Source organism: Toxotes jaculatrix, chromosome 18 (genome assembly GCF_017976425.1).
Source record: "Toxotes jaculatrix isolate fToxJac2 chromosome 18, fToxJac2.pri, whole genome shotgun sequence".
In the NCBI taxonomy this organism is placed as follows: Eukaryota; Metazoa; Chordata; class Actinopteri; family Toxotidae; genus Toxotes; species Toxotes jaculatrix.
Genome location: NC_054411.1, coordinates 16,292,751 through 16,316,429, shown reverse-complemented (window position 1 = coordinate 16,316,429; position 23,679 = coordinate 16,292,751). Strand labels below are relative to the sequence as shown.

The 23,679-nt window shown below is 41.3% G+C and overlaps 2 protein-coding genes across 3 annotated transcripts; both read right to left on the bottom strand.

Annotated features, from left to right (window-relative positions):
* Positions 1-1,907: 1,907 nt before the first annotated feature.
* LOC121198773 (transmembrane protein 184B) lies at positions 1,908-12,484 on the bottom strand. Of its 2 annotated transcripts, XM_041063089.1 has the most exons (9): positions 12,020-12,484; positions 9,133-9,366; positions 7,261-7,426; positions 5,539-5,629; positions 5,317-5,392; positions 4,745-4,836; positions 4,488-4,657; positions 3,712-3,906; positions 1,908-2,600 (listed from the first exon to the last, which is right to left on the bottom strand). In XM_041063089.1, the coding sequence occupies exons 2-9, from the start codon at positions 9,364-9,366 to the stop codon at positions 2,371-2,373; spliced, it is 1,254 nt and encodes a 417-aa protein (XP_040919023.1). In that variant the 5' UTR covers positions 12,020-12,484; the 3' UTR covers positions 1,908-2,370. The 2 variants fall into 2 exon arrangements, with proteins under 2 accessions (XP_040919023.1, XP_040919024.1); XM_041063090.1 differs by lacking the exons at positions 9,133-9,366; positions 12,020-12,484 and adding an exon at positions 8,073-8,191.
* A 202-nt stretch (positions 12,485-12,686) lies between these two features.
* On the bottom strand, positions 12,687-23,138 carry LOC121198482 (casein kinase I). Its single transcript, XM_041062665.1, has 11 exons — positions 22,919-23,138; positions 20,072-20,162; positions 19,713-19,823; positions 19,172-19,320; positions 18,217-18,445; positions 16,487-16,657; positions 16,115-16,263; positions 15,741-15,936; positions 15,456-15,595; positions 14,735-14,802; positions 12,687-14,634 (listed from the first exon to the last, which is right to left on the bottom strand). Exons 2-10 carry the CDS (start codon positions 20,145-20,147, stop codon positions 14,770-14,772), a joined length of 1,254 nt encoding a protein of 417 aa, XP_040918599.1. The 5' UTR covers positions 20,148-20,162; positions 22,919-23,138; the 3' UTR covers positions 12,687-14,634; positions 14,735-14,769.
* Between the last annotated feature and the right edge of the window lie 541 nt (positions 23,139-23,679).

The window sequence follows — 23,679 nt, the reverse complement described above, 5'->3', positions numbered from 1 at the left end:
TATAGCATCAAAAGATGAGAAATTACCAATATACAAATTAAAAAGTATACAACAGAAATACAACAGAAGAATATATGAAAATTAAAATGTTAAACCACAAAAATATTAAAACAAAGCACTATACCAAGCAGTGCCATTGTGGTTGTCTTCATGAGTGTTTCTCAGTGTTTAGTTTAACTCTATTTACAACATTCTTTCCTTTCTGGTATATTATTTCCTGGTTTAATATATTCAGCTTCATGATAAACATCCAGCTTTTCAATCACATAGTATCAAACCTATCATTTGATAGCACTTTAAATAAAGATGCTTGAGTATGATATGCTGTTACCAAGAGGCAAAGTATAAGGCAATGAATTTCACTTTTTCAGTATTACTAAGTTAATGTTACATCAACAGAATAAATTAATTCAACCTTTGCCTTTAACTGAAGCACTACATGCTCAGCGGAAAGATGGACAGAAAAGTGTTACGTTAATTATTGAGTGTGTGAGGTGGTTGGAAGGGATTTGGGTTAGCAGTCACAGCCGGAAACCAACATCACAAACACTTTCATTCTGACTACATTCATCACTCACAAGGACTGTACTGTACTGTATGTTTACCTGCAGTCAAAAGACTTGGGATCAATCTGTAAGTGAGATCTGTTTGGATTCTGCTCTCAACATTTAAAAAAAAAAAAAAAAAAAAAGCTGAACACACATTTAGAGGCAGCAGTGGGGCCTCATGTCACCTCTCCAAAGGATCTACTCACTTTTTACACCGCTGTGATCCACCATCAAATATTTTACGATCACAACCACAAGCAACTTCTATACTGGCTGCTGCTAAAATGCTTATTAAATATCAGTTGATAACAGCGTGAACAATCAACTCAAATAGTTTCAGTTATCTTTTGGAAAAAGATAATAGGAACAGGAGGAACAAGAGGATGCAGGCAGACCCAAAGGGTCTGACTGTGTTGAGGCTTTTCTCTACTCCCCATTCTTCCACAGTCCATCAGTGTTTTCCGCTATAGTGTGTCCCTTTAACATACACATTTTCTAACTGTACCTATTCTGTGATCTTGTATACCAACTTTTAATGCCCATATAATCCTATCCAGGACGAGAATAAAATCAGATTTAAAGCCTTGTTTGCACTGACATGTTTTTACATGTCCTTATCCCTCTGTAGTGACCATTGTCCTCACTCATCTACTACTACTATAGCAGCGATGCAATTATAAACAGTACCAGCAGAGGCAGGCCTGATCTGTGCTGCATGTAATGCCCTTAATTATGGGAATACAATCCACAGCGCATCACAGCTGGGCTGGCTCTGCAGGGAAGTGTTGCTTCCTCAGTAATCTGTAATCTGTGTGGGTGTTGTCCTTTCATCAGTCACTCTGCCCACACGAAAATCTCTCCTACAGCTGTTCCCTCAGCGCTCCACAAACAGTAACATTGTGCGAGGAGCCCGAGTCGGGCCAAAAGTCATACTATTACACTTTTGATTCCCTTGTTCATATGAACCCACAACAAAGTGAAAACATATACAGAATATTTATAACATTTCTGGAATAACAATTTTCCAACACACTAGTCTTTAAACGAGTTATACCCTCAAGGTCATACAACATTTAAATTAAAAAAAACAACAACAACCTGTGATTAAATTCTTATATTAAAATGAAGCCCTGCAATTCAAAGGCTCTTTAGTTTTCCTGACTATAAATCAATTCTAAATCTTAAGACAGTGTGTCTCAGTAGCTGAAGGGCAGGGTACTGCTCTCTTTATTTGGCAATGTTTCAGTAGGAGGCAGAGTTGGCAGAGGGGTGAGGAGGTGTCCGCAATAAGAATCAATATAAAACCTAAAGATGAAGGAGGCCACATGTTTTAGATGAAGATGGCACGTATTTTCTCTCGCGAACACCATGTGTCTGACGTGTTTTTTTGTTTTGCTGTGGTGTGGTGTTTGGTTTGTCCTGATCCAATTTCAACAGATGAATGTAGATATTATATTTATGTCAGTTATGGCCCCTATGACGTCAACACAAATGTTCTCTACCTCTCTTCTCCCTGGATTTTATTTGTAGTGACATGATCGTCTTTTTCATGCTCCCTCTTTCCCCCTCTTTCTCCCGTTTTTTCCTCTTCTTCACAGTAAAAACACCCCTTCTCTTCCTGCAGTCTGCTAACCACGATTTCAAGTCTGATGTGAATCTGGGGTTTCATGGCTGTCTGAATGTGAAAAAGAAAACACCCAAAACAGAATCGGATCTTCCATGTTAAGGTTGAAACAAAAAGATCTGATTTGTCTCATATAGCTGCTAAAAATTCAATATGGGCTACGGGAGTAAAGTGACCCTCTGAGTGTGTGTTTGAGTCTTAGAACTCGTCATCGGAGCTGAGCAGCAGGGTCTTTTCGTTGTCCCCGCGGGTGCTGAGGTTACTGTGGCTGCGAGAGAGGGGTGGCCCTCCACTTCGGTCTAGTGTGGACTGTTGGGTGTACTGCTGATAAGCTGGGGAGAAGTTATGGATTGCATCCTGGACCATGTCCCCTGGATTCATAGTCTCCTTCAGGCTGCTGGAGATGCTCTTCATTGGGGCACAGCGACCTGGGAGTGGAGAGGGAAGGTGAAATATTAATAAAGAGACACGGCCCAGAATGCAAGGTGAGGGATGAAATGACAAAAAAAACTCTGTTTCCATCCAGCTGTCAAGGAAATTTCCAAAATAAACATTTGAAGTGCTGGCAAAAGAATATTGTTTTGCTAAATTTAATCAGCAGGATGGAAGGAATAAATCTGTTCCCTATGGGTTATATAACAGAGCAACAGGGGATAGTAAGGTATTTTAAAACATTTTAAAGCCACTTGTCAAACAATAAAATAATATTTCTGAAGCTGGACATATAATGATTTAACTTCACTTTCCACTAATAATTAGCATTGCGTCAGTTCTTAGAACCTACAGTTCCTGTCCAAACAAATGTTTTTCTGCTTCTAGCAAGAAGGGCCATGTTTTAATAGAGGGGGTGGGGTGAGGATGGGGAGGACCACGGACCCCCCCGCAGCCTCAACAAAATGAGCCCAGGAGAAACAAAAAGGCAAAATGTTCAAGGGTTGAATTCACCTACTGCAAAATGAACATAAGGAAACATAACAAGACAGAAAAATACCCATGATTCTGAATGTATCAACTGAACTCATGCTGGACACAAAACACCAGTCGTGTTAAAATAAAGGACATTTAAACACATTGAAAACACATAAAAAGCAAAGAAAAAGCACTGTAACATACAGAACCATGGCAGGTAGACGAGAAACAGCTAATGTTAGACCTACCGTACTGTCCATAGATAGGAAATGAGCCTTTCAGTGCAGCACAGTGAGGAAGAGAGAAAAAGGAGAAAAGAGAGACAAAGAACAAGTCAAGATGAAAATGAAGGAACAGAAAAAGAGAGCAGAAGAAAAGAGAAAGATTCAGAATGTTATAGACAAGAGTCAGGATAAAAAGAGTGACACACAAAGAGTGAGGTCCGATCTGAAAGACTGTAGAAATCAGACTGTATTAAGACCCCTGTGTGAACTGTACATGTACATTAGACAGAATATCAAACACACAAACTGCTGTTGTCAATATAAACACATTTAGCTTTTTTCTCATATGGAAATGAATTACATCAGCCTCTTAAATACCACACACACACACACACACTTCTTTTACCATATGAGTCCAGTCTTTTATCCATGTAGACTTTGTAAGTAAAGGCATGGCGCAAAGCAACAGCAGCAAAGAACATCTCAATGCAGATGATGAAGTTCTGGTAACCAGCGGCAACAGTTCCCTCGCCCACTGAGAAGTCAGCAGAGCTGATCTGAGGGATGGCTCCACACTTCTCCAGGATGGCCAGCAGCATACCTGATTCATACAAAGAGAGACAACGAGAGAGAGAAAATAGAAATCGTACACAGAGAAAAATTACAAAGTAAGTTTTCAGCCACATTTTTCCTGCGCATTCTGAATATGTGCATGAGAAAACCTGATTCGGATTCAGATTTAGAGCAAGAAAAATGTGAAAAGGCTGGCACATCAAAAGACGTGGTCCACAAAAGGAAGCCGATGTAAACTAACGGGACCTGTTTCCACGTCTTCCTTGGATTTTATTTCTGGCAGATGCTGCATCACAGAATTCACACCACTTCATCACAAAACCCATTAAAACCAAAACAGAAATCGCACCACCCAGAGGAAACAAATGAATTCATAAAGGAAGCAAGGCTGTCTTTAATTACACTCTGTAATCCACTTGGACCCACTGAATATTTTGCATAACAAGATTGGAACAAATACAAGTTTACAATTACATTAGACAATCCTTTGGAAATACACTTCTATAAAAGCCTGCCTACAAGCTGCTGAACAAAATAAATGTCAGAATAAATGGGTATGCATACTGCTGTGTGTGTGTTTGTTAATGTGTTCATATATGGTATTCTTACCCTGCCAGAAGGAGAGAAAGATGACTGACTTGACCATGAAGAACTTGAGCACAGGGCTGTATGGGACAAGCAGTTCACGTGTGGCAAAGTAGAAGAGGAAGAGAGCGTAGAGCGACAGACTGACGGATATGTTGTAGATGATGGTCACGTACAGGTAGCCACTAGCCACACTGGAGGAGAGAGGGATTTTAGTGTAATGATCTAAGAACTGCACAGCAGAGATAACAAGAAGCTGAATGATGTGCATGGAAACATACTTGAAGTCTCCATCTCTGTATTTCCCAAAGGCCTGAAGAATGACAGTGATCATTGCCATCAGGGGTTTCACCACACAGAACTGGAGAGTTGCCTGAGGAAGCAAGAGTGAGAAAGACTGTGAGTCAGGGAAGTAAACGCGGGAGAAGAAAAGAGAAGGATTACGTCAGGAGAAATACAAGGCAGTGATGTTAAAAAAACATTTTTGTTTCAGTCATAGGTACTGTAGTCTTTATTCAGTACTCTAAACTGACTATAAAGCTTCTGACAACAACAACTGTCAATGACACGCACATATAAGGAAACAATTGTATTAATGTTAAATCTTTTGCATCTTTACGTTGTATAAAGTTTATCATGACAGTCAGATTCCCTGCAAGAAGACTGTAATGCTATATGGAAATAAATAAAAACCACAACAGCTGTCTGTGGTTAACGGCAAACACGATAAAACATGCTGCAACACTGGGGTGGAAAGGTTTTCTGTGAAGCGAAACATTAAAGCAAAGTTATACCCTTCTTTGAGTGATATTACACAGCGTGCAGTGTATGAGTATGAGGGTTTGTTCAGTACCTGTTTGCAAAACCTGAGGAAACCAATGGAGTAGGTCTTTCCCCACAGACAACAGGTCCCATACATACAGCTTGACCTACAGTGAGGAGGAGGTTCATACAGGTCAAAATATTTGGAGAAGTAAGAGGGCTATCTTAACATTAAATTACTAAAGTAATTATTCATACCACAGAGAAAAAAAATGAAATGGGGGGGGGAAAGGGAAGATCAGAGCAGACTTACTCTATAGGTTTCCCTCTGATCTCAGCCATGATGGCACTCTCTCCTCCCAGATACTCGTAACACAGACTCAGGAAGTTGTAGATGACAAAGGCTGCAATGTCACACATAGATAAAAATGTTAGTGATTTTTTTTCCGAAAGGTGACGACTGATATCTGTAAAATCACTCCCAGAATCTATTGAACAGCCATAAACACCTGAAAACATATTTCTAACAGTGCAGTGATTTAGTTATACAACATGTGTTAACAGTACTGTGACTGTCATAATTACAGCTGTGTTTAGCTGATTCTGTGTTTGAACTGCTGAGCTTGCCATTTCCAGGCAGAAAGGTGAGTCATGTCCATCAGCAGGCTTGGAGATGACTGGGTAATGGTTGTGTGTGAGGTATAAGCCTAAGCATAATTATAAGGTATAGTTATAGTTCTCTAGTGCTGAGAGCAGATCTCACTGGATTTTTTTTATTAATGCATGGCTTCAGATGGACTACACATCCCTGACTCTGCATTTTCAACACACTCAGCCATTTAAATTCTTTGGATTAACTTCATTCTCATTTTAAAAAAAACTTTAATCATCATCACAGTTATAATTAAATTACAATAAAAAAAATTTAATGGGTGGTGTCAACTCATCAGTGCAATGACACTGACATACCTGCTCCCAACTTTTAACTCCATCCTGCCTGAGAAGTAACATGTAATTTAGATAAATCAGACGGGACTGCAAACTGATCCCAACAACTGGAGTCTCTGAGCAGAACGTTTTTTCATCTGCTGCCCCAAATGTTCTCAGGCTAATTTGAGGGTAACCCACAGACACCAGCTCACCATCAGCTGTCTCTACTGTTGAAAGTAGAGACTGTAGCACACTGATAATCCCTGCCAGAACACAGTCGGCACAGTGCTGGGCATGTTACTGTCACATAATTACAGACAGTGCCTTTTTTTAAACTCTAAAATGCACCATCACTGCATTTAGCTTGAAAAGGACCAGCATTACAAAAGAGAAAAATAATTTGAATATGAATGTTGAGAACATAATTATATATAATAACACATAAATATCTCTATTGTGAATCTACAGTGACATTAATGTCACCATTATCATTAAATTTGTCAAACTTGTATTTGATTAGTCCATTTATTGTTTATAAAAATGTGTGTTAGTTGTCCTCATAAAGCACACGTGATGGTGTATTAATTAAATCCACTTCACACTAACAAACCCATAGCATGTTATGTAATTGCTTGTTTTTATTCTCACATTCTGCAGGAATACTCAGAGAAATTCCTGTGATGGTATTTGCATTATAGGCTGTTGGAATAAAGAACAAGGTTGTGGTTTATCTGCTCACAAGTGAAACGCTTTTTAAAAGTCTTCTAAAGGATTTGCTCATTTTCATACAGTTGCTAGGAAACAGGTTTCTCCCCCCCCCTGCAATCCAAACAGGCCATGGAGACATGAGAACAAAGATGGCAACCTTTGTAAATGAAGACACTGCAAAGGCCATCTGCCACTGGGGTATCACAACACATAAATTCTCGCACCCTTATTTCTACTGGGAATCTGAAGACACACATTGGAGCACAAAACACTCACTCTCAACAGCGTGGTGAGTATTGGCCTGCAGTGTGCATGCCAAGTGTGGCAGCATAAAATCCAGGCTACCGCAGAAAATACTAGTGTACCAGAACGCCAATGTGTTCCTCTGTCCACTCACCTTCGTAGCAGTCTCGGACTGTGTCAAAGTACACATAATACTCCTCATTGGTGAAGAAAAGAAGGCTGAGCCAAGAGTCGAAGGCGTAGATGGGGACTATGAAGAGGATCCTAACTATGTGCCTCTGTTCATTTGGAGAGCTGTAGTAACGTAGGTGCATGTAGATCTAAAAAGAACAGACAAACAGAAGAGGTGAGAAAAAATGGTATCCATCAAAACAAACAGGTGATATGGTGAGAAATCTAAGAACATCCTTTGTACAACTCTCCCATTTAAAAAAACTGCAGGTTTTAACTTTTAACTTGTCTACAACTTCAGCCTGACATAAGTTTCTAAGGGGGCAGCTGGAACATCTTTTCTTGGTGGCATCATATTGGCTCATTGATTCTCTGGCTTTGCAATAAAGCTGCTCAGACTGGAAATACTGCATAAGCTAAAAGGGATTTAAAAAAAAAAAAAAAAGTTGTGAGTTGATGAACTGGCAGGATACAAAAGATATATATTTACAATTGCAAAAAATATCCAAAATGCCCCAAGAATAGGGTCGTGTGAATGCAAAACTGTTAAAACATGGAATTTTTAACTTTTGAAAGGGGAATATGTATGTGGTTCCTCCCTGTGAAATCACCATCTCAGAATGTGGTGGATAAATGGGTTAGCTGAGACTGACTGTTACCTCATGAAACCTGTATGTGCTCTCATCAGGCTCTAGTCTGTTTGTACAGGTCAGAATACAGCCAGTATACATTTGCCTGTGTCGGATATTGGAGTGCTGTGTATCTGCAAGGTGTTTGTTGTGTGCGTGCACTGACATTGGGGTTGTTTGCGGTAACTGATACTGGGCTTGTATCACTCCTATTCAGAGCGGCAGACGGCAGGAAGAACAGCGTGGGCCTTTGTCAGTGGCACCTCTGTCTGCACCATCCACCTCCTTTCCACTTACACAATGCCCCACCTATCACCTTTCCTGGTCTGTAAACAGACACACACCTTGGATAAAATAACAAACGGTGGGCAACACCACACCAAGCGAGACAGTCCACATTGTTCACAGGGCTTGTTGCTAGGTGACCCTCCTCCCTCCTCTGTAAGCAAACACACATACACACTCACTCCCTGGTCTTTGATGATGTTGTATTCGAGCCAGGGGCACCTGTTTCCAGAGTGACAGAAGGCTCTTCTTTAGCCCTGCATGTGAAGAGCAGCAGCAGATATCAGCAGATATCACTGGCCTAAGCCTCGAATACTCCACTGTAGCACAGGTGCCGATAAACTGGCACAACAAGGCAAACAGGACCTATCCACTGTACTGTACCATTAACTCTGGTGGTAAACCTACCTTAAAAACACAGAGTTTGGTATGTTTCATACACATATACTCATGTCAGTGTTTAGCCGAAGTGCAACCAGCAGTGTGGACAAAGTAAGCAGAAAATTGCACAAGAAGCTTTCTCCCCATGGGTCACAGACCTGGTCACAACCTGGTGCATGCACACATCTGGTGTGTGAATGTGCAAATAAAGGGCCTTAGATTAAGAGGGGCTCATGGAAAACCCATCCTGGGAATGTGAATGTGTTTAATGTTTTATTTTTTCCTTTTGCTGAAAAGGAGCCATTTGTTCTCCTAGAACCCACCTTCAACACATGAAGGTTAAAGAAGAACAGTGAGAAGAGTGGGTAGACTTGAAAGATCATGAGGAAGATTTAGGTATTGTCCCAGAACTCTTTACCCCTTTGCTGTGCACATATGTATTGTTGGACAAAATAACTATAGATGAGGAGAGTGAACCTGACTTCTTAAAGTTCAAAGTTTAGTTTAAACCATCTGACCGCTGGACCACCTGCATCCATCGAATGTCAGGATCTTCTTACCTGGTGACATGTGATCAGAAGAGCAGTCCAAACAAAAAAACCCGATATAGTTTGGGCAGTGGAGGTCATGAGGAAAATTGGCTCTTCTGGTGTGACCACTGGCGCTTCTGGCACCAAAGAGGAGTTGGATCCTTGTGGGGCCACAGTGGCTGGGGACCCTGGGCCAAGGCCAACTGGAGAGTCATTCCCCAACCTCTCTGACAGGGGTATGTCTCGCTGCCAGAGTTGACTCATCTGTATGAAGAAAAAATGTATAGAGGGGGTTTCATCAACAAAGATACTCTTCCTGTAATACAAACTAATTTAATTTCAAATAAGCAGTAAGCTTATTTAAACAATTGCTCAACGACAATCAGCTACAAAACCTCACATCCCAGGTTATTAAGCCTGAATGACAATGTGTAAATGCACTGCAACAGGCCGGCACAGTCTACGACCTAAATCTCAAGCCAACATCCGCTGATGGTAGAATGAGAAAAAGATACAGAGCAAAGTAGGACAGTGCACAGATCTACAGTGCAAAAGAGATTGTATGGATAGACAGATGAAGTGAGATCAAAACAGAGGGATTGAAAAGAGGAGGCATAAGGTAGGTGGGTGAGGAGAGGCTGATAAAGAGTAAAAAACCACACACACCAGCACATTGGATGGGCGGGGGGGGGGGCTGAATCACTCAAACACAGCGAATCACTGTGACAGCAATGTGCTGAGGGCTGCTGACCCAATTTCTCCCCTTCTTGTTCTCTGTGCTTTACTGAGGGCCAGAAGAAGTGTAGTGTAGCTAGAAATGGTGCTAAACACAAACATATTCTTCAGAGAGGTGAAACACCTTTCCACAAATCAGCACCAAAGTGCAGGCTTAACACAGTGAGACCTGTGGCCACACGTACATGCTGCAATAAAGTAGATTCTTGGCATAACACTGAAATGGAGTAAAACTATAATATAACCCCATTAAGATGTTTACTGTGTAAAATTTAAAATGGTGGCAATAAGTTCCTGTTCTACTCCACAAATCTTTGTTTTATGAAGAGGTGGCCATTATATGCCCAGAGCTATGGATGGAAAACGTGAGATGTTGAGTGGCTTTAAGTATCATATTTGTGCTTCTCAACATTCTTTGTCTCAAAAAAAAAAAACAAGCTAATTTGGACTATGCAGCATTGCACAGTGCAAAACCCACTGCGTTATGTTATTAGGTTTGTACTGTGTCAACCCTAATGCTTACAATGTATTTGTCCCACGTCAGTGAAATCTGAAGACATCAAATCCATTGGTAACCCCCCCCCCCCATCTTGAAATATCAATAATGATTTATAAGATGTGTAAAATAAGACAAATGGTGTCTAACATATGTTGGTGTCTAACATAACTGGAGCTCACAAAATCACAAGCATCCAGAAATACGCTCCATGCGCCAATCCCCTTTGTGAAACCACTGCAGATCTCTGACTACTGTCATCTCTCCATCTACGTCAGTGTCTTGGGGTGGATTCCAGGAAGGCGATAATCTAATCATTCACAGTGAAAACTAATTTCACAATGACTTTCAAACCCCCTGTGTACCAGCTAAATATAGGCTGGCACTCGATGTGATCATGGATGACTCATGCTGCTTGCCAAAGCCTCAATCAGCTTGTGGCAATGCAGTAACTAGGAACACATCAGTGGGTCATACACACACAACAGAATATGTTTAACTATGTAGACACAGAACCTGTAAGGAAACCAATTTTGAAGGGGACCAAAAATTCAATTTTCTGCATACCTGGGCAGTCTTTTTTTTAAAAGAAATACTACTGACAGATAAAATATGAATTTACTGTTTCACCAGGCTGCAGTTCTGAAATTAGTGCAATTAAGGGCTGAGCAATCTATTAGTCGTTATATATATATGTATATATTTTTTTTCCTTTCTCTTGTTTACTACCAAAGAAACACTTAGTACTACACAATGATTTCTGATACAGCAGACAGTTCCCATTTGACTTATCATAGTAACTATTCATTTTAATGTGAACATCGGGCAGACTACTCAACAGCTGAATTTCTGTGTCCAAACATATGTAATGCACTATATACTGATATTGGGAGACAGTCTTACCATTTATCATAGCACCTTTCACCATATCGCCTAACCTGATGAATAAGACCAGTAATCTGGAAATGTATTCCACTTATTTATCTACCAACAATGAATGGATGCATGAAAATCGGCCAAAACAGGTCGTTATATTCAACATAAATGAATAAATAAAACCGAGCTACTAATCTAAGAGAAATGAATATAGGGTGAGGGCTGTGTTTATTGTATACAGGCACAATGATGATCACAAGCACCAGCCTGCACCTACAACAACAGAGCTCGGTGCTTCCCAGTGGGCCACAGACAAGAGACAGAGAGGCAACACATCAATCCTGCTGACTGCACCCATGGGTAGGTTTCAAAACATGCATTGTACTTTGACCTCAATCGAATCAGCAGTCTTTGTGACAGACCATCATAAGTCCTCAGGCTGGGAAAGCTGCCTGAAACGCATTGTAAAGCATCAGGCGATTGAGGTTGTGTTCAATCAGAGCTACTTAGCAGTAACCACAACTCGTTTTAATTGCGCTAAGTGTGGCTGTAATAAATCCCTCAGAAGAGCGAGAGAGCAGGTTTTCCCAGCTTTCAAGCTTTACAGCAGTGTATACACAAAGCAGTGCTGCATTTCAGAGAAAGGGTGACATCATATGTAATGGAAATTCAGTGGGGGGCAATATTTACCTCAGCTGATTTTGACTGTGCGTTGAGACCTTCTGAGAGTTAGGAAAAACATACTAAACTGAAAAGAAAACTGGTAGCTGTTGTTCAGTGCTCATGACTCCATCCTGCTGCTTTACTTACCTCCTCTGCAGTTGTTTGATCTGCGCTGGTTTGAATCCAAGCATCAATTTAGCTTATCATCTCAAGTCGCTTGCAAACCTTTCTAGAGTTCAAAAAGTGATCTGATCAAGCACTAAACTCCGGACGATAGCCAGTCACTTATCAGATTACCGCATCGTTGTTTGAACCCCGGAAACTTGCCTCTTTTTACAAAGCTGTAAAGTGTCGGCAGCTGACTGTTAACTACGCCGAGCGCTGCTAGCTAACGTTAGCTAGCCCTCTTAGCCTGGCGCTAGCTTGCTGTGGTTTCTTCCCGTAAAGTCAAAACAAAGAAATATAACACGCTTTTAAGATGCGATACACTCAGTTACAGTGTTAAAACGTTTATGGAAAATAACAGCTATTTTCTTGCCATTTCCCATCCAATGCTGACGAACGAGACGCCGTTACTTCTTCCACATCACCACCAGCAGTTCACTGTACCAACAGCAGCAGCTGCCAGCTAATACTCTTGACGCATGCGCAGTACGGCTGTTTTAATTTCCAGGGTCCTTGCCATTGAACATGATGTAACTGTGCAAGCTACACTGCACTACATCGGCTATTGTGTTCCCCCCAAATAAAAACAAACACACCAGTTTAAAAACGTATACACGCAGCAATAAACAAAAGATGAGAAAAGGTTGTGAGCAACGTTATTCATTTTTATTACTTCATAAAATATACACAAATACTGTTGTAAATAAAGTGTGTTAAAGAACTGTACAAGCTATCAGTACACAATACATAAAGTGAAATCCCCATCGCCTCAGCCTTTTCTATACCATCCCCAACCCAAGAGTTACAATGCCACTGGGTCATGGTGGCCTGTACAAAGGTAATTACACACAGTACACTTTATTTACACATCCCTGCAATTGCATCAGCTTTGTTTTCTTCTGAATGACATCATTAAGGTTGCTGGAGGTTAAAATACAAAGGTGACATCAAACTATTAGCATAAAATTTTTGCAGAAGGAATATTGAAAGCCCTGTGTATTATGAGGTGGACAGACAACCTTCAAAGAATAACAGAAGAACAAAGAGATAGGCAAAAAAAAAAAAGAAAAAAAAAACTGACCTGAACAAGGTAATTCTGATAAGTTGCAGGACAATGAAATGAAACAAAAGAAAGAATAAACAACAGAAAGTTATTTCTGACAAAAAAACAGTTTAACATAAATAGAATAGAGAACAAAGATAAAAACCATCTGAGTACAAGTAAAGACAAAATGAATCTTGTATTCTTCGCAGGGATTCATTGTATCACGTCCTGTCTCTGTCTCTCACACTCACACGCACACACACGTCAGATGACCCAGCTGGCAAAGTAACAATAGCCCATCCCACACTGTAGTACTTTAAATACCTAAACTTCTGAACCCCACCCCTATTTTTGTCATTAGTATGCATTTTTCTACTTTACATCTTAAAACAAATAACCACATTTTGGCTTTACATCAAAATAAAAAATATATTTACAGTGGAGTAAACATTAAAAAAAAAAAAAAAAAAAAAATCATCATTGGATGCCCCATCCCCCAACTCTAATCCCTATCGGAGCCTGCCCACTCCCCTATCACCTCCAATAATAAAAGAATAAAAAAGGTAACATTAAGAACTATCATAAAAATTGCAGCCACTATTTGTTAGCCAAAATGAGCAGCTATGGTCTCTGATCAAATACAATGAGAATTTCCTGAGGATCTTCCCTCAAGACTTGGGAGTGTGTCTTTGCAATATCTATGGTCATTCTTCACCTTACCCACTTACATTAAAACCAAAGTAAACACACATTTCCAAACAGGCAAAATAAGGGATGGCAGAGGTTTTGGTGGCATAGTTTTGAGGGACAGTGCACCATCACAACATGGATGGATGAAGGGCAAGCAAGGACCAATTGCTACTTCACCAGAAACATTACTCTACAACAGCTAAAACATCACTTACTTATCCTTTTCAGAGTTGCCTTTCTTTTTAACCCACTACCCTCTCACCTATCTCTCACCCACCTACCTCTTCATCTTTTAGCTGTTACTTCCTTCAAAAATGCAGAGAAAGGAAACTCATAAGTTCCAATTTAAGATGTCCTCGTGAAAGACAAAAGACACGGCCATTCACTGAAAAGCTGATTTTGATGTGTTAAAACTGAAAAAGTTAAATCTTTACTAAGTCTCTACCAATCACAAAGTTGACCACGAAGTTGACCTTTGATGAGAAACATGCGTGTGTTCCCCGATACCTTTTTGCTTCTTCGATGTCAACAGTTCTTTCACATTTTGTCAGACAGAAGGTACTGAGGGAATGCTTCAAGGAAGAGGAGAGCAGGTATGAGCAACCATGGAGCAACAATGGTGTAGCACTGTCATTCATTTGCTTTCTGTATTGTGGTGGTGGTGATCCAGGGTTCAGCAAAGAGGGTTCATGAACGAGAGAGTGCATGTTGGATGCTGTCATGTACTTCCCTGGAGCCCTGGAATTTACCGTCCCTCTCCAAAGATCCATGTGTCCATTGGCAATCATCTTGTAATAAGACAAGGTAAAAAAAAAAAAACATAAAGGAAAATAAACCGAAGCGATGAACATACCTTGCAGCCCTGCAACAACAAGTGGATTGTTATTAGAGAAGGCAATGTGTTGGTGAGAGGTGTATTTCTGGAGTCAGCATGTGAGTAAAGGAGTGAAACTAGACCTCACCTGTCAGTTTCATGTGCATGCAGAGCCAAAGATTTCTACTTCCCCATGTGCTCAAATGGCACGCTAACCTGCAAAAGAAACAGAATTAGACTCTAGAGGAAGAATTGCTAGTCAACCCCTCCCTCACGCTCACACACATATAGCTGGCCCTTCACCTGTCAGAAGCAGCATCACACAAATTCATACATACAAACAGTCATTTGCTGGGGCATTCTGTCATGATACAGACTGTCACCCAATGACAACACTGTTCTAACAGCTTTACTACATGACTATAAATACTGCAGACTTTCAGAGCAGTGTTATCCACTGATAAGCAGTGAGAAATACGGCTCAGACGCGAGGTCCAATGCATACTCCAGATTATTAAAATCCTACTACTAATACTGTGAATTCATTTTATTGAGGCTTTTTCTTCTTGTCATATCTCCTAGACCTATTACTGGAAGTGTGCTGAACTGAGTTGGAAATGAGCCATGGTCTTACAGGCTCACAGGTTTGTTTAACTTTGTCATCGCTTCAAAAGTTGTAGAGTTGATTCAAAATCCACGTGCTGAAGTACAAAGTAAACAACAAAAATGTGTTTCTCTGAAAATATCTAAGTACAGCACTGTGTGCATAGTAGCCACTCAACAAATACTACATTTCTTAAGCTTCCAGTCTAGGCAGCTTGTGTCGCCTGGCTGACAAAAAAAGCCGTGAGGGTGTTCCTTTTCCTCACCTGCGATGTGGAAATTCTGGATTGGTCGTGACGGGCTGTGAGGTCAGAGGACGATACGTTGGCAGGAGCCCCACGGTGAAGCCGCATGCTCACTTTCCTCTCCCTCTCTGCACGGGAAATTGCACGTGGCGACGTGTTCCCTGAAATGATGCATAAAACTGAGACTGACCACATCTGATGCAGATACTTAAAAAAATATATATTCCTGCTGTCTGTCTTTTAACAACAGAAAAATGTTATTAAAAGATAGGTAGGAGTTGTTGAGAAATTTAGCAGAAAACTCACCAGACTGCTGGACCCGTGAGGCAGGGTTAGAGATGGCCTGCTCTGGCCCGTTCCTGACTCTGTTGGGAGCTCCAGGGTTGGGACCTGGGGGCAGGCCTCGCGATGCAGACCCCCTGGGGGCTCCTCCGATCCGGTCATCCCTCTCATCTCCCGTCCTCCTCTCCCGATCTCCATCCTCTGCTGTCCGACTGGCACCCTGACAGATGAGAACGACTGCATTAAACTTTTCCACTGACAAAAAAAAAAAAAAAATCTAGTTTATATTATAAGGTGAAGAATTGAGATTTATAAGCAGAGTGATGAAAAAGTTAGTGGCAGCTAGGCACCAAGACAAATATTAATACTTCAGTGAGAAACGCTTCTTGTAAACTTACAAATTTGAGCATGTTCCAGTCAAAGACATAATCGTAGGAGAAGCCCTGTCGGTGGAAAAGATTCCTGAAGAGCTGTCGTAGGTAGGAGTAGTCTGGTTTGTCATCAAAACGAAGCGAACGGCAAAAATTCAGGTATGTAGAGAACTCAGCTGTAGGAGAACAAATAAGAGAAACAGCAATGAGGAGAAACTTCAGTGACACACAACATCACTGAATGGGTGTCAAGCTTTGACTCTGTGTGATTAGTTAACATTTGCTTTGCTATGGGTTCAATTCCATATTGAAGAAACCTAACACTGCAGCTGCAGATAACTTCACAACTACTGGTATGTTGCTGCCCAAATGCAGAGGCAACAAAGGGGCATCACTTACAAGGGTAACCTTTGCAAAGAACCTCGATGGGTGTTGACATTTTCTTCTCACTGATTCGTTCATACTTCTGTCTCTTGGTCGCCGCCTTGAGGCCCTGCCAGGGGAGGGAGCCCAGGTTGAAGTACATGAGGACATAGCCGAGAGACTCCAGGTCATCACGTCTGGACTGCTCTATGGACAGAAAGCACGAGAGTGCATATAAAAGTGAGTGAAAAAGCAGAGGGATGTCCACTTAGTGCCATAACAAAGGACCATTTACAAAGGCCCTATTTACAGTTAAAACATAACACTGCTGACTTCTTCAATCACATGTCGTTCAGGCATTAGAAGTCACGGGTTACAGTGGTTTTTAATCAGCACAGTTAATAGTCACTAGTAGATATAAAATATAGATCATGGTGTCAAAAAATAAAAAATGATACCCTTTATGATAAAAGAGGCCTATCAGTTCTATTTTGCAAACCTTTTAAGCAACTATGTTTTCATGCGATGTTGTAGGTTACCAGTTCGCTTGACAGATGGTGATTTCCCTGACCATGTAACATAAATAAATGAGGTGTTCATGGGGTGCTTCTTTCTGAGGACCTTGTGTAGCCTGTTGATCAGACAACACTTGAGAGTGTTGTTTTGTTTACTGAGGTAAAACAAATCCAGCTGTTTTTATATACACTATTTAAAGTGTAAGCAAGGTGTCGTCAACACAACACTTACTAACCGGCATTACTGATATAGTTCTATCCCTTCACAGGCTGAGGTCATGTCCTGAGCAGTTCGACAGGATGTACTTCAGCCATATAAAAATGCTCTGCAGAATGTCTTCTAATGCATTACACTGAAATCACAACGCCACAACAGAGCTGTTTCCTATCTCAGGCGGCATTTCCTTCTTTTTCTCTCTTGTGAGTTCTCTTCCCTTGTTACCTCTGAACAATCTGATAAGGTATGTATAAACTGATAAAGAGAGGAGGCCCATCAAAACACAAACAAACAGATTAGAGACAGGAGTGGTAGCTTCCTAGCTTGAGAAAAAAAACAAAAAAACTGTTATAGCACCAGTAAGAACTCCAGTTTTAAAAACCACATGAGACCATCAATACGTCCTTACACAGACACTGAAGCATGATGAAAAGAGACATGACTGTTTATAATAAAGGTTCCAAAGACAACTGATGAGGTAAAATCTGGCACATGGTACAGTGCACTACAGCTCAGAGTTAGGGATGAGGGTCATGTAGAGGGAGAAATCATCACAAACCACCTGTTATGAATCACATTTAACAAGGTGTTTAAAGGTAGATGTCAAAAATGTCTTTACGTTTGACTACATAATAAAAGCCCTGGACTGGACTGAACTGGACTGGTATCTTGCTGTAATTCTGTCTGCTTTAGTCAGGATTATCCACACTTTTAGACACGTGAAGGTCTCTGCTATGGCAGACATACCAGCAGTTTAAACAAACATGAAATAAAATAGGACATTCTAGAAAGCTTCAACATGTAGGGTAATCACAGAACTGCCTGAGAACATGTGTGTGAGTCACAAGGTCAAGAAGCAACAGCAGTGCTGTTTTATGTAGGAACCTAAGCCACTGTTCTGCAAAACAAATAACTAATCTAGCACCAAATCTTGATGCCCCACACACACACAGACACACACACACACACACCAGTCCTCATCAAAAAAACAGTAGGCAAATCAGCTTTGTTTGCATGATCCAAGGGTACCTTACCAATTCCAAGATGTGTGTTGATGGAGGCGTAGCGTGCTGTGCCAGTCAGGTTCTTGTTCTCCCTGTAAGGGATGTGCTGGTGTGTCCGGGCATCACGGTATTTTTTGGCCAGGCCAAAGTCAATGATGTACACCAGGTTACCCTTCTTGCCGAGTCCCATTAGGAAGTTGTCAGGCTTCACATCCCGATGGATGAAATTCTTGGAGTGGATGTACTCAATGCGACTAATCTGAAGAGCACAGGTGACAAAACTGTTAAGCTCTGCAGCACAAAACATACATTATGTTGGCAAACAGGGAGGATACATTAGGGAGTGTCATGGTGACATAAATACATGGCTACAAGGTCACATTATCACATTTTACATGCTGACAGGTCAATACTTTCTTTGTATAGTTTTCTGAGCTCACTGAGCAGTAGTAGCTGCTTTCAATACATCAATACTTTGAACACACTAAAGCAAGAAGGGTAAGGGAGGACAACAGGATATATGATGACAGGATACAACAAGGTGATGACCCCAGGCTATTAATGGAGAGTCAAACACCCATGTAGAGGACTGACACATCAACTTGGCTGCAGTTAGAACAAAAGGAGAGATGAGTTGTGCTTGAGAGAACTATCCATGAAATGAAATATCTAGGCCAGCGCAGTCTAAGCAGAGGCCAGAAAGTATAGTGGATGCACAAGAGTAGCAAAGACCAAAGCATCTATAATCTTTAAACAAGCCTTAGGGCAGCCACGTGCAGTGTTTATATCTGATGTTTTATATCTGAGCATGCACCAACAAATAAGTCATTTAGGTCATGCACATGACCTAGCACGATCATAAATATCACATCTCTGTATTTTGCTCATAAACAGAAACATTTCACACAGCGAGATCTTAACTGAGGGGACTGTGAGCTGTCTTAAATCTAATAGCTCTAACCTTCCACACAGACAGGATACATACCATCTGGTCTGCCAAAAGCAGGACAGTCTTTAGGCTGAACTTCCGGGAGCAAAAGTTGAAAAGGTCCTCCAGACTAGGACCGAGCAGTTCCATAACCATCACATTGTAATCTCCCTCTGCACCACACCACTTTATCGATGGAATACCCACTAGAACACACACAGAGACACACACACACCTATTAGCACACCTACAATTTATATTATTTGCCATGTAGACAATTTTGCATGATATACAAATCTTGTGTGTATGTATATATATATATATATATATATATATATACTTTTAACCTAGTGAGTTTTACACAAGATAACAATTCCATGGGAATATCTGTGTACACTTAAGGTGGATTTAAATTACAAAAATTCGAGGTTGACAGTCCTTCAGACATTTTTTGTTAAAAGAATTTATATTCATTGTATATATTTCCTACAGGCTTAGTAAGGTATCTGCATATAGAATATTACCTGTGATAAAAACATTGATAAGGAACCTGTTGAAAAATCTTGCCAAATATGTCAAAGTTGGATTCACTTCTTACCTCCTCCTTGCATCATCTTGTAGAATTTGCTTTCAATGTGCAATTGCGGGTGTTTGGTTTTGACACATTCAAGCTTGATGGCTACCTCCTCACCAGTGGCAATGTTGGCACCTGAAGAGACATACAAAATTAAATGTACATCACAGATGTAAGAGCCATGGCAATTTCCCCAGAACCAAACCAGTAATGGATGAATATGAAGGAAAAACAGGTTCAGTGCCCAGATTAAGGGGGAAATAAATGGTACAGTATGAAAAGACACTGTACAGCAACTAATGTGGAAAGAACCTTAACACAGCAGACAAATGGAAAGTTAAGTAAGGCATGTAAAAACAGAAAAACAGTCCATTTCCACTTACCAAGATAAATGTCTCCAAAAGAACCACTCCCTATCTTTCGCCCGAGCCGGTACTTGTTCCCCACTCTCAGCTCCATGGTTGCAAGTTGTCACTATCACCAACAGACAGCACAGATATGGTTAGAGGAAGGCAAATGACACATGTCACCAAGCTAGCTTCTCTGTGATGCTCTGTGATTCTCTTTTCTCTCATCGCTAATTCTGAAACATTCTTGGGTGAGCTACAGCGAAACTCAACCTAACATAACAAAGCACTATTTCCTGAATTATAGTGAGTGGTAGAATGAGGAAGCCAGTCAGCTGCTCACACGATGATCATCGATACCAGGCATGCTGAACTGACCATGTGTTTGTGTGAGAATGTAGCCTAAGCAGGTTGATCAGCAAACAGCTGTCTGGCTTCCAGAAACACGATTAGATTTGTAGGGTAGCTGCTCTGAGATCAGCACATGCAGGGAAAGGAGGAGAAAGAAACACAGCAAAATGAGGGCTACACAGATATGTCAGTTGCCATTTGGAAGGAGAGTGGATCAGAATCAACTGCTGCATCAGTACTAGGACTTGGCACACACGAGGAAATGAAGTGCATCTTCTGAGCTGAACTGCACGTGATGCTGGAGCAGGATCATCATTTATTTAGTACTCGCTCTACCACGCCACATTGTGCAGCCACTGCAAAAGCAAGACTAAGCTCTCTACTGTTCTGTACTGGCACTGCCAAGGGAGGGAAGGCATGATCAGCCGCGGAGCACTGGCCGAGTTTATCTGTGTCAAGGCCCTCAGACAAATCTGTGCAATGAACTTCAGAAAGCAAAGTGCTACAGAGAACGCATCAGTGCAGAGCAGCATTTATCAAAGAGCAATATGGCAACACCATGTAAACAACATGTGCAGCATACAGTAACAGCAGTGCCTCATTCCAAATGAGGCACTGTTGCACCTTCAAATAACACATCTCATTAGGCTCTGAACTATCAAATTAGGTCATGTCACATGTCCTACTGACAATTCAACAGGGCAATATCCATGAAAAAGACCATATCATCTTCATGGATTCCTGTGTTGCACTTTGAGTGGCCTCAATCTGCATCCTCTATAGAAAAAGTGAACTAGTCTCATGACAACTGAGAAACTGCAAAACAAAGCATTCTCAGACAACCTCAGTTTTGAAGAGACGCCAACTTGAGCACGCAGAAAAGTCATCAGTTCTGCAGAACTAGTCCCCTGCATTCAGTCTGCTTTCATCCAAACCTCCGAAATTGAAACGTAAATGATCACAGACGTCACCTTTCTCAGCTGGAGACACTGCAGACACTGGCTCTGTTCTAAAACAACTTAAACAGCCATGTCTGATATGCTATCAGCTTGGATCAGCTGAGCCTTGTTAAAGGATTCCAACTCAACTGACATCAACCGACCCAACATACTGTCAGACGTAAGCCCTAGACCTCCCTGTCAACTCTAGCTGATGAGAGGACAGCCTGCCATAGTGATGGAGGCAGATGGATTTGGGTTAATAAAGGGTTAGGTTTCATTACACCAACAGGGTGTCTCATGTGCTGTAGCCAGGGACCTGATTTAGGGAGCAACATTAATCACAAGCCTACACAGTAAATGCCATTGATTAATTACTTAGTACAGAAATGGTGATACACATTTGTAAACCACACAGGGTTTGACTGCATGTTTAGGATCGTGCCCATTTGGTTTTCATTTGCACATAACCTCATGTGTTCACTCTAAAAAGCCTAACAATGGTGAATTTGGTATTGTAAAGACAGGTATGGTGAAAACGTAACAGCAACGTGACAAATACATTATTCGATGTTTCCCAAAAAAAAAAAAAAGCCCGTGAGAAGAGGAGCAAATGGAATGAGCCTGTCACACTCCACTTGGAAAAACACCATGTGCTATTATGGTAGTAATCGCCTACAGGACGGTGGATTGGTTACAGCGGACGCTACAGCACATAACTGCTGGTTCGGGGGAGGCTTAGTGGTGTTTGTGGAGACAGGATGTCCCAAAGTGTGAGATGACTTTGTATCTCTTGAAATTATTCAGAGCTTATTTTATCGAAAGTGTCCCCGTATGGGAGAGACGAAATAAGTCCACTTAAAAAAGAAAAACAAGTGTCCAAGACTAAAAGCCAAAAGATTTCACAATCACATGAAGAGCTGAGCTCTGCTACGCCTCTCACACTCAGGCAGCTGTCACTCCACAATCAACTCCTACGATACAGACTCGACACTAAATGCACGAACTAACATAAAGGAAACTTTCAACATCATAGCTGAATGATGAGTTTTTAAACGGTAATAGCAGATGTCAGAGTATATTTTTCCCTCTCCGGGCTGCAATTTGGCGAGAAGCGAGTCAGTTGTGATCAGCTTTACTAGAGCACAATATTTGCTATAATATCACATTTCGTGAAATCTGTTAACAGATGTGATGTTTCGAAATGATCATTTACACAATTTACAGACGGCAGTGATGTCAGTTAAAAAAATGAAAATAAAAATACCAGCCGCAAGCACTGACGTTAGTTCACCGTTAGCTGCTAAGAGTAAGCTAGCAGAAATACGTTAACCGAGCCGTGATACGTATTGCACCATGAATATTTTTCGACATTAAAGAAAGCTGGAAATGTGTGGTTATATCGCACTTCGCCACATTTTGCGTTATACTTACAACCGCACCCATGTATGTACCAGACTAGCCTGTGTAGACAGCTATCCTTACTACTCGCCCCCTCCCCCTCTCCTGTAAGCCGTGAATACAAGACTCTAATTCGGCCGAATCAGGGCCCTTTTCCCCCTTGGTTTCTCCGGTTCCCCGACCCACCACTCACCTGATATTGGGTTCGTCCGAGAGCTGCTTCGGTGGAGGTTCTGATCCGATGGTTGTCAGTCGGATAACGGGCTGGGCTGAGAAGGATGGGAGCGGATTCTGACGGCTTTCATACCCCCAGCCCTTAGCTCTGTCGTCGCTTGCACTCCCTGTTGATAGTCCCTGAGAAGCTCCAGCAGCACGAGCGGCCGTTCTCCACTCGAGTCTGTCTCCCCCTCTCGTTACTTAACAACGCGCCCGTTCACAACGTCGATGATGTCATTCTCTGTGTGACAGGGCACAGTCATTAAAGAAAAACGTCACACCTAACTGCTCCCTCCTCCATTAATTTGATCAATCCCTAATTATCAAGTGCCTTACTGTCACTTTTGAGTCATAATGCTGTGTTTGCAAAATGAATCTGATTATATTTCTTGTGTTTACTATGCAGTACAGAAATATACATATTGTGTACATATGACAGAAAATATAGTAGCGAGTTGGGGTTTTTTTTTGTTTTTGCCTCAGTTGGTCCATGCCAGGCATCTCCTATATGCTGTCCTGGCAAACATGCAACTATTCCACCACTGGGGACTGGCTGTACACAGTCCCCTTTAGTCCTGGGACTGTGCATTGATGATCAGCATGTATTTAAGAATGGTCCAATCACCTAGAATCATTCACACAGGATTTCCAGACACAGTGTTTGGAAATCCTTTAAATCCCTGGTCTAAATTAGTGGTCTGTAATAATGTGGGCAGTGGTACCCACTTAACACAAGGA

Bases quoted from the DNA above. Each gene is read 5' to 3' on its own strand.
- LOC121198773 (XM_041063089.1), bottom strand. From the start codon at position 9,366: ATGAGTCAACTCTGGCAGCGAGACATACCCCTGTCAGAGAGGTTGGGG. The intron at 4,837-5,316 runs GTACTGAACAAA...TTGCTTCCTCAG, and splicing joins TCCTCAGGTTTTGCAAACAG to GCAACTCTCCAGTTCTGTGT. The intron at 2,601-3,711 runs GTAAAAGAAGTG...CTCCACTCCCAG, and splicing joins TAAAAGACTGGACTCATATG to GTCGCTGTGCCCCAATGAAG.
- LOC121198482 (XM_041062665.1), bottom strand. From the start codon at position 20,147: ATGGAGCTGAGAGTGGGGAACAAGTACCGGCTCGGGCGAAAGATAGGG. The intron at 19,321-19,712 runs GTAAGAAGTGAA...TGTGTGTTCTAG, and splicing joins CAAGATGATGCAAGGAGGAG to TGGGTATTCCATCGATAAAG. The intron at 16,658-18,216 runs GTAAGGTACCCT...TTCTGTCCATAG, and splicing joins CAACACACATCTTGGAATTG to AGCAGTCCAGACGTGATGAC.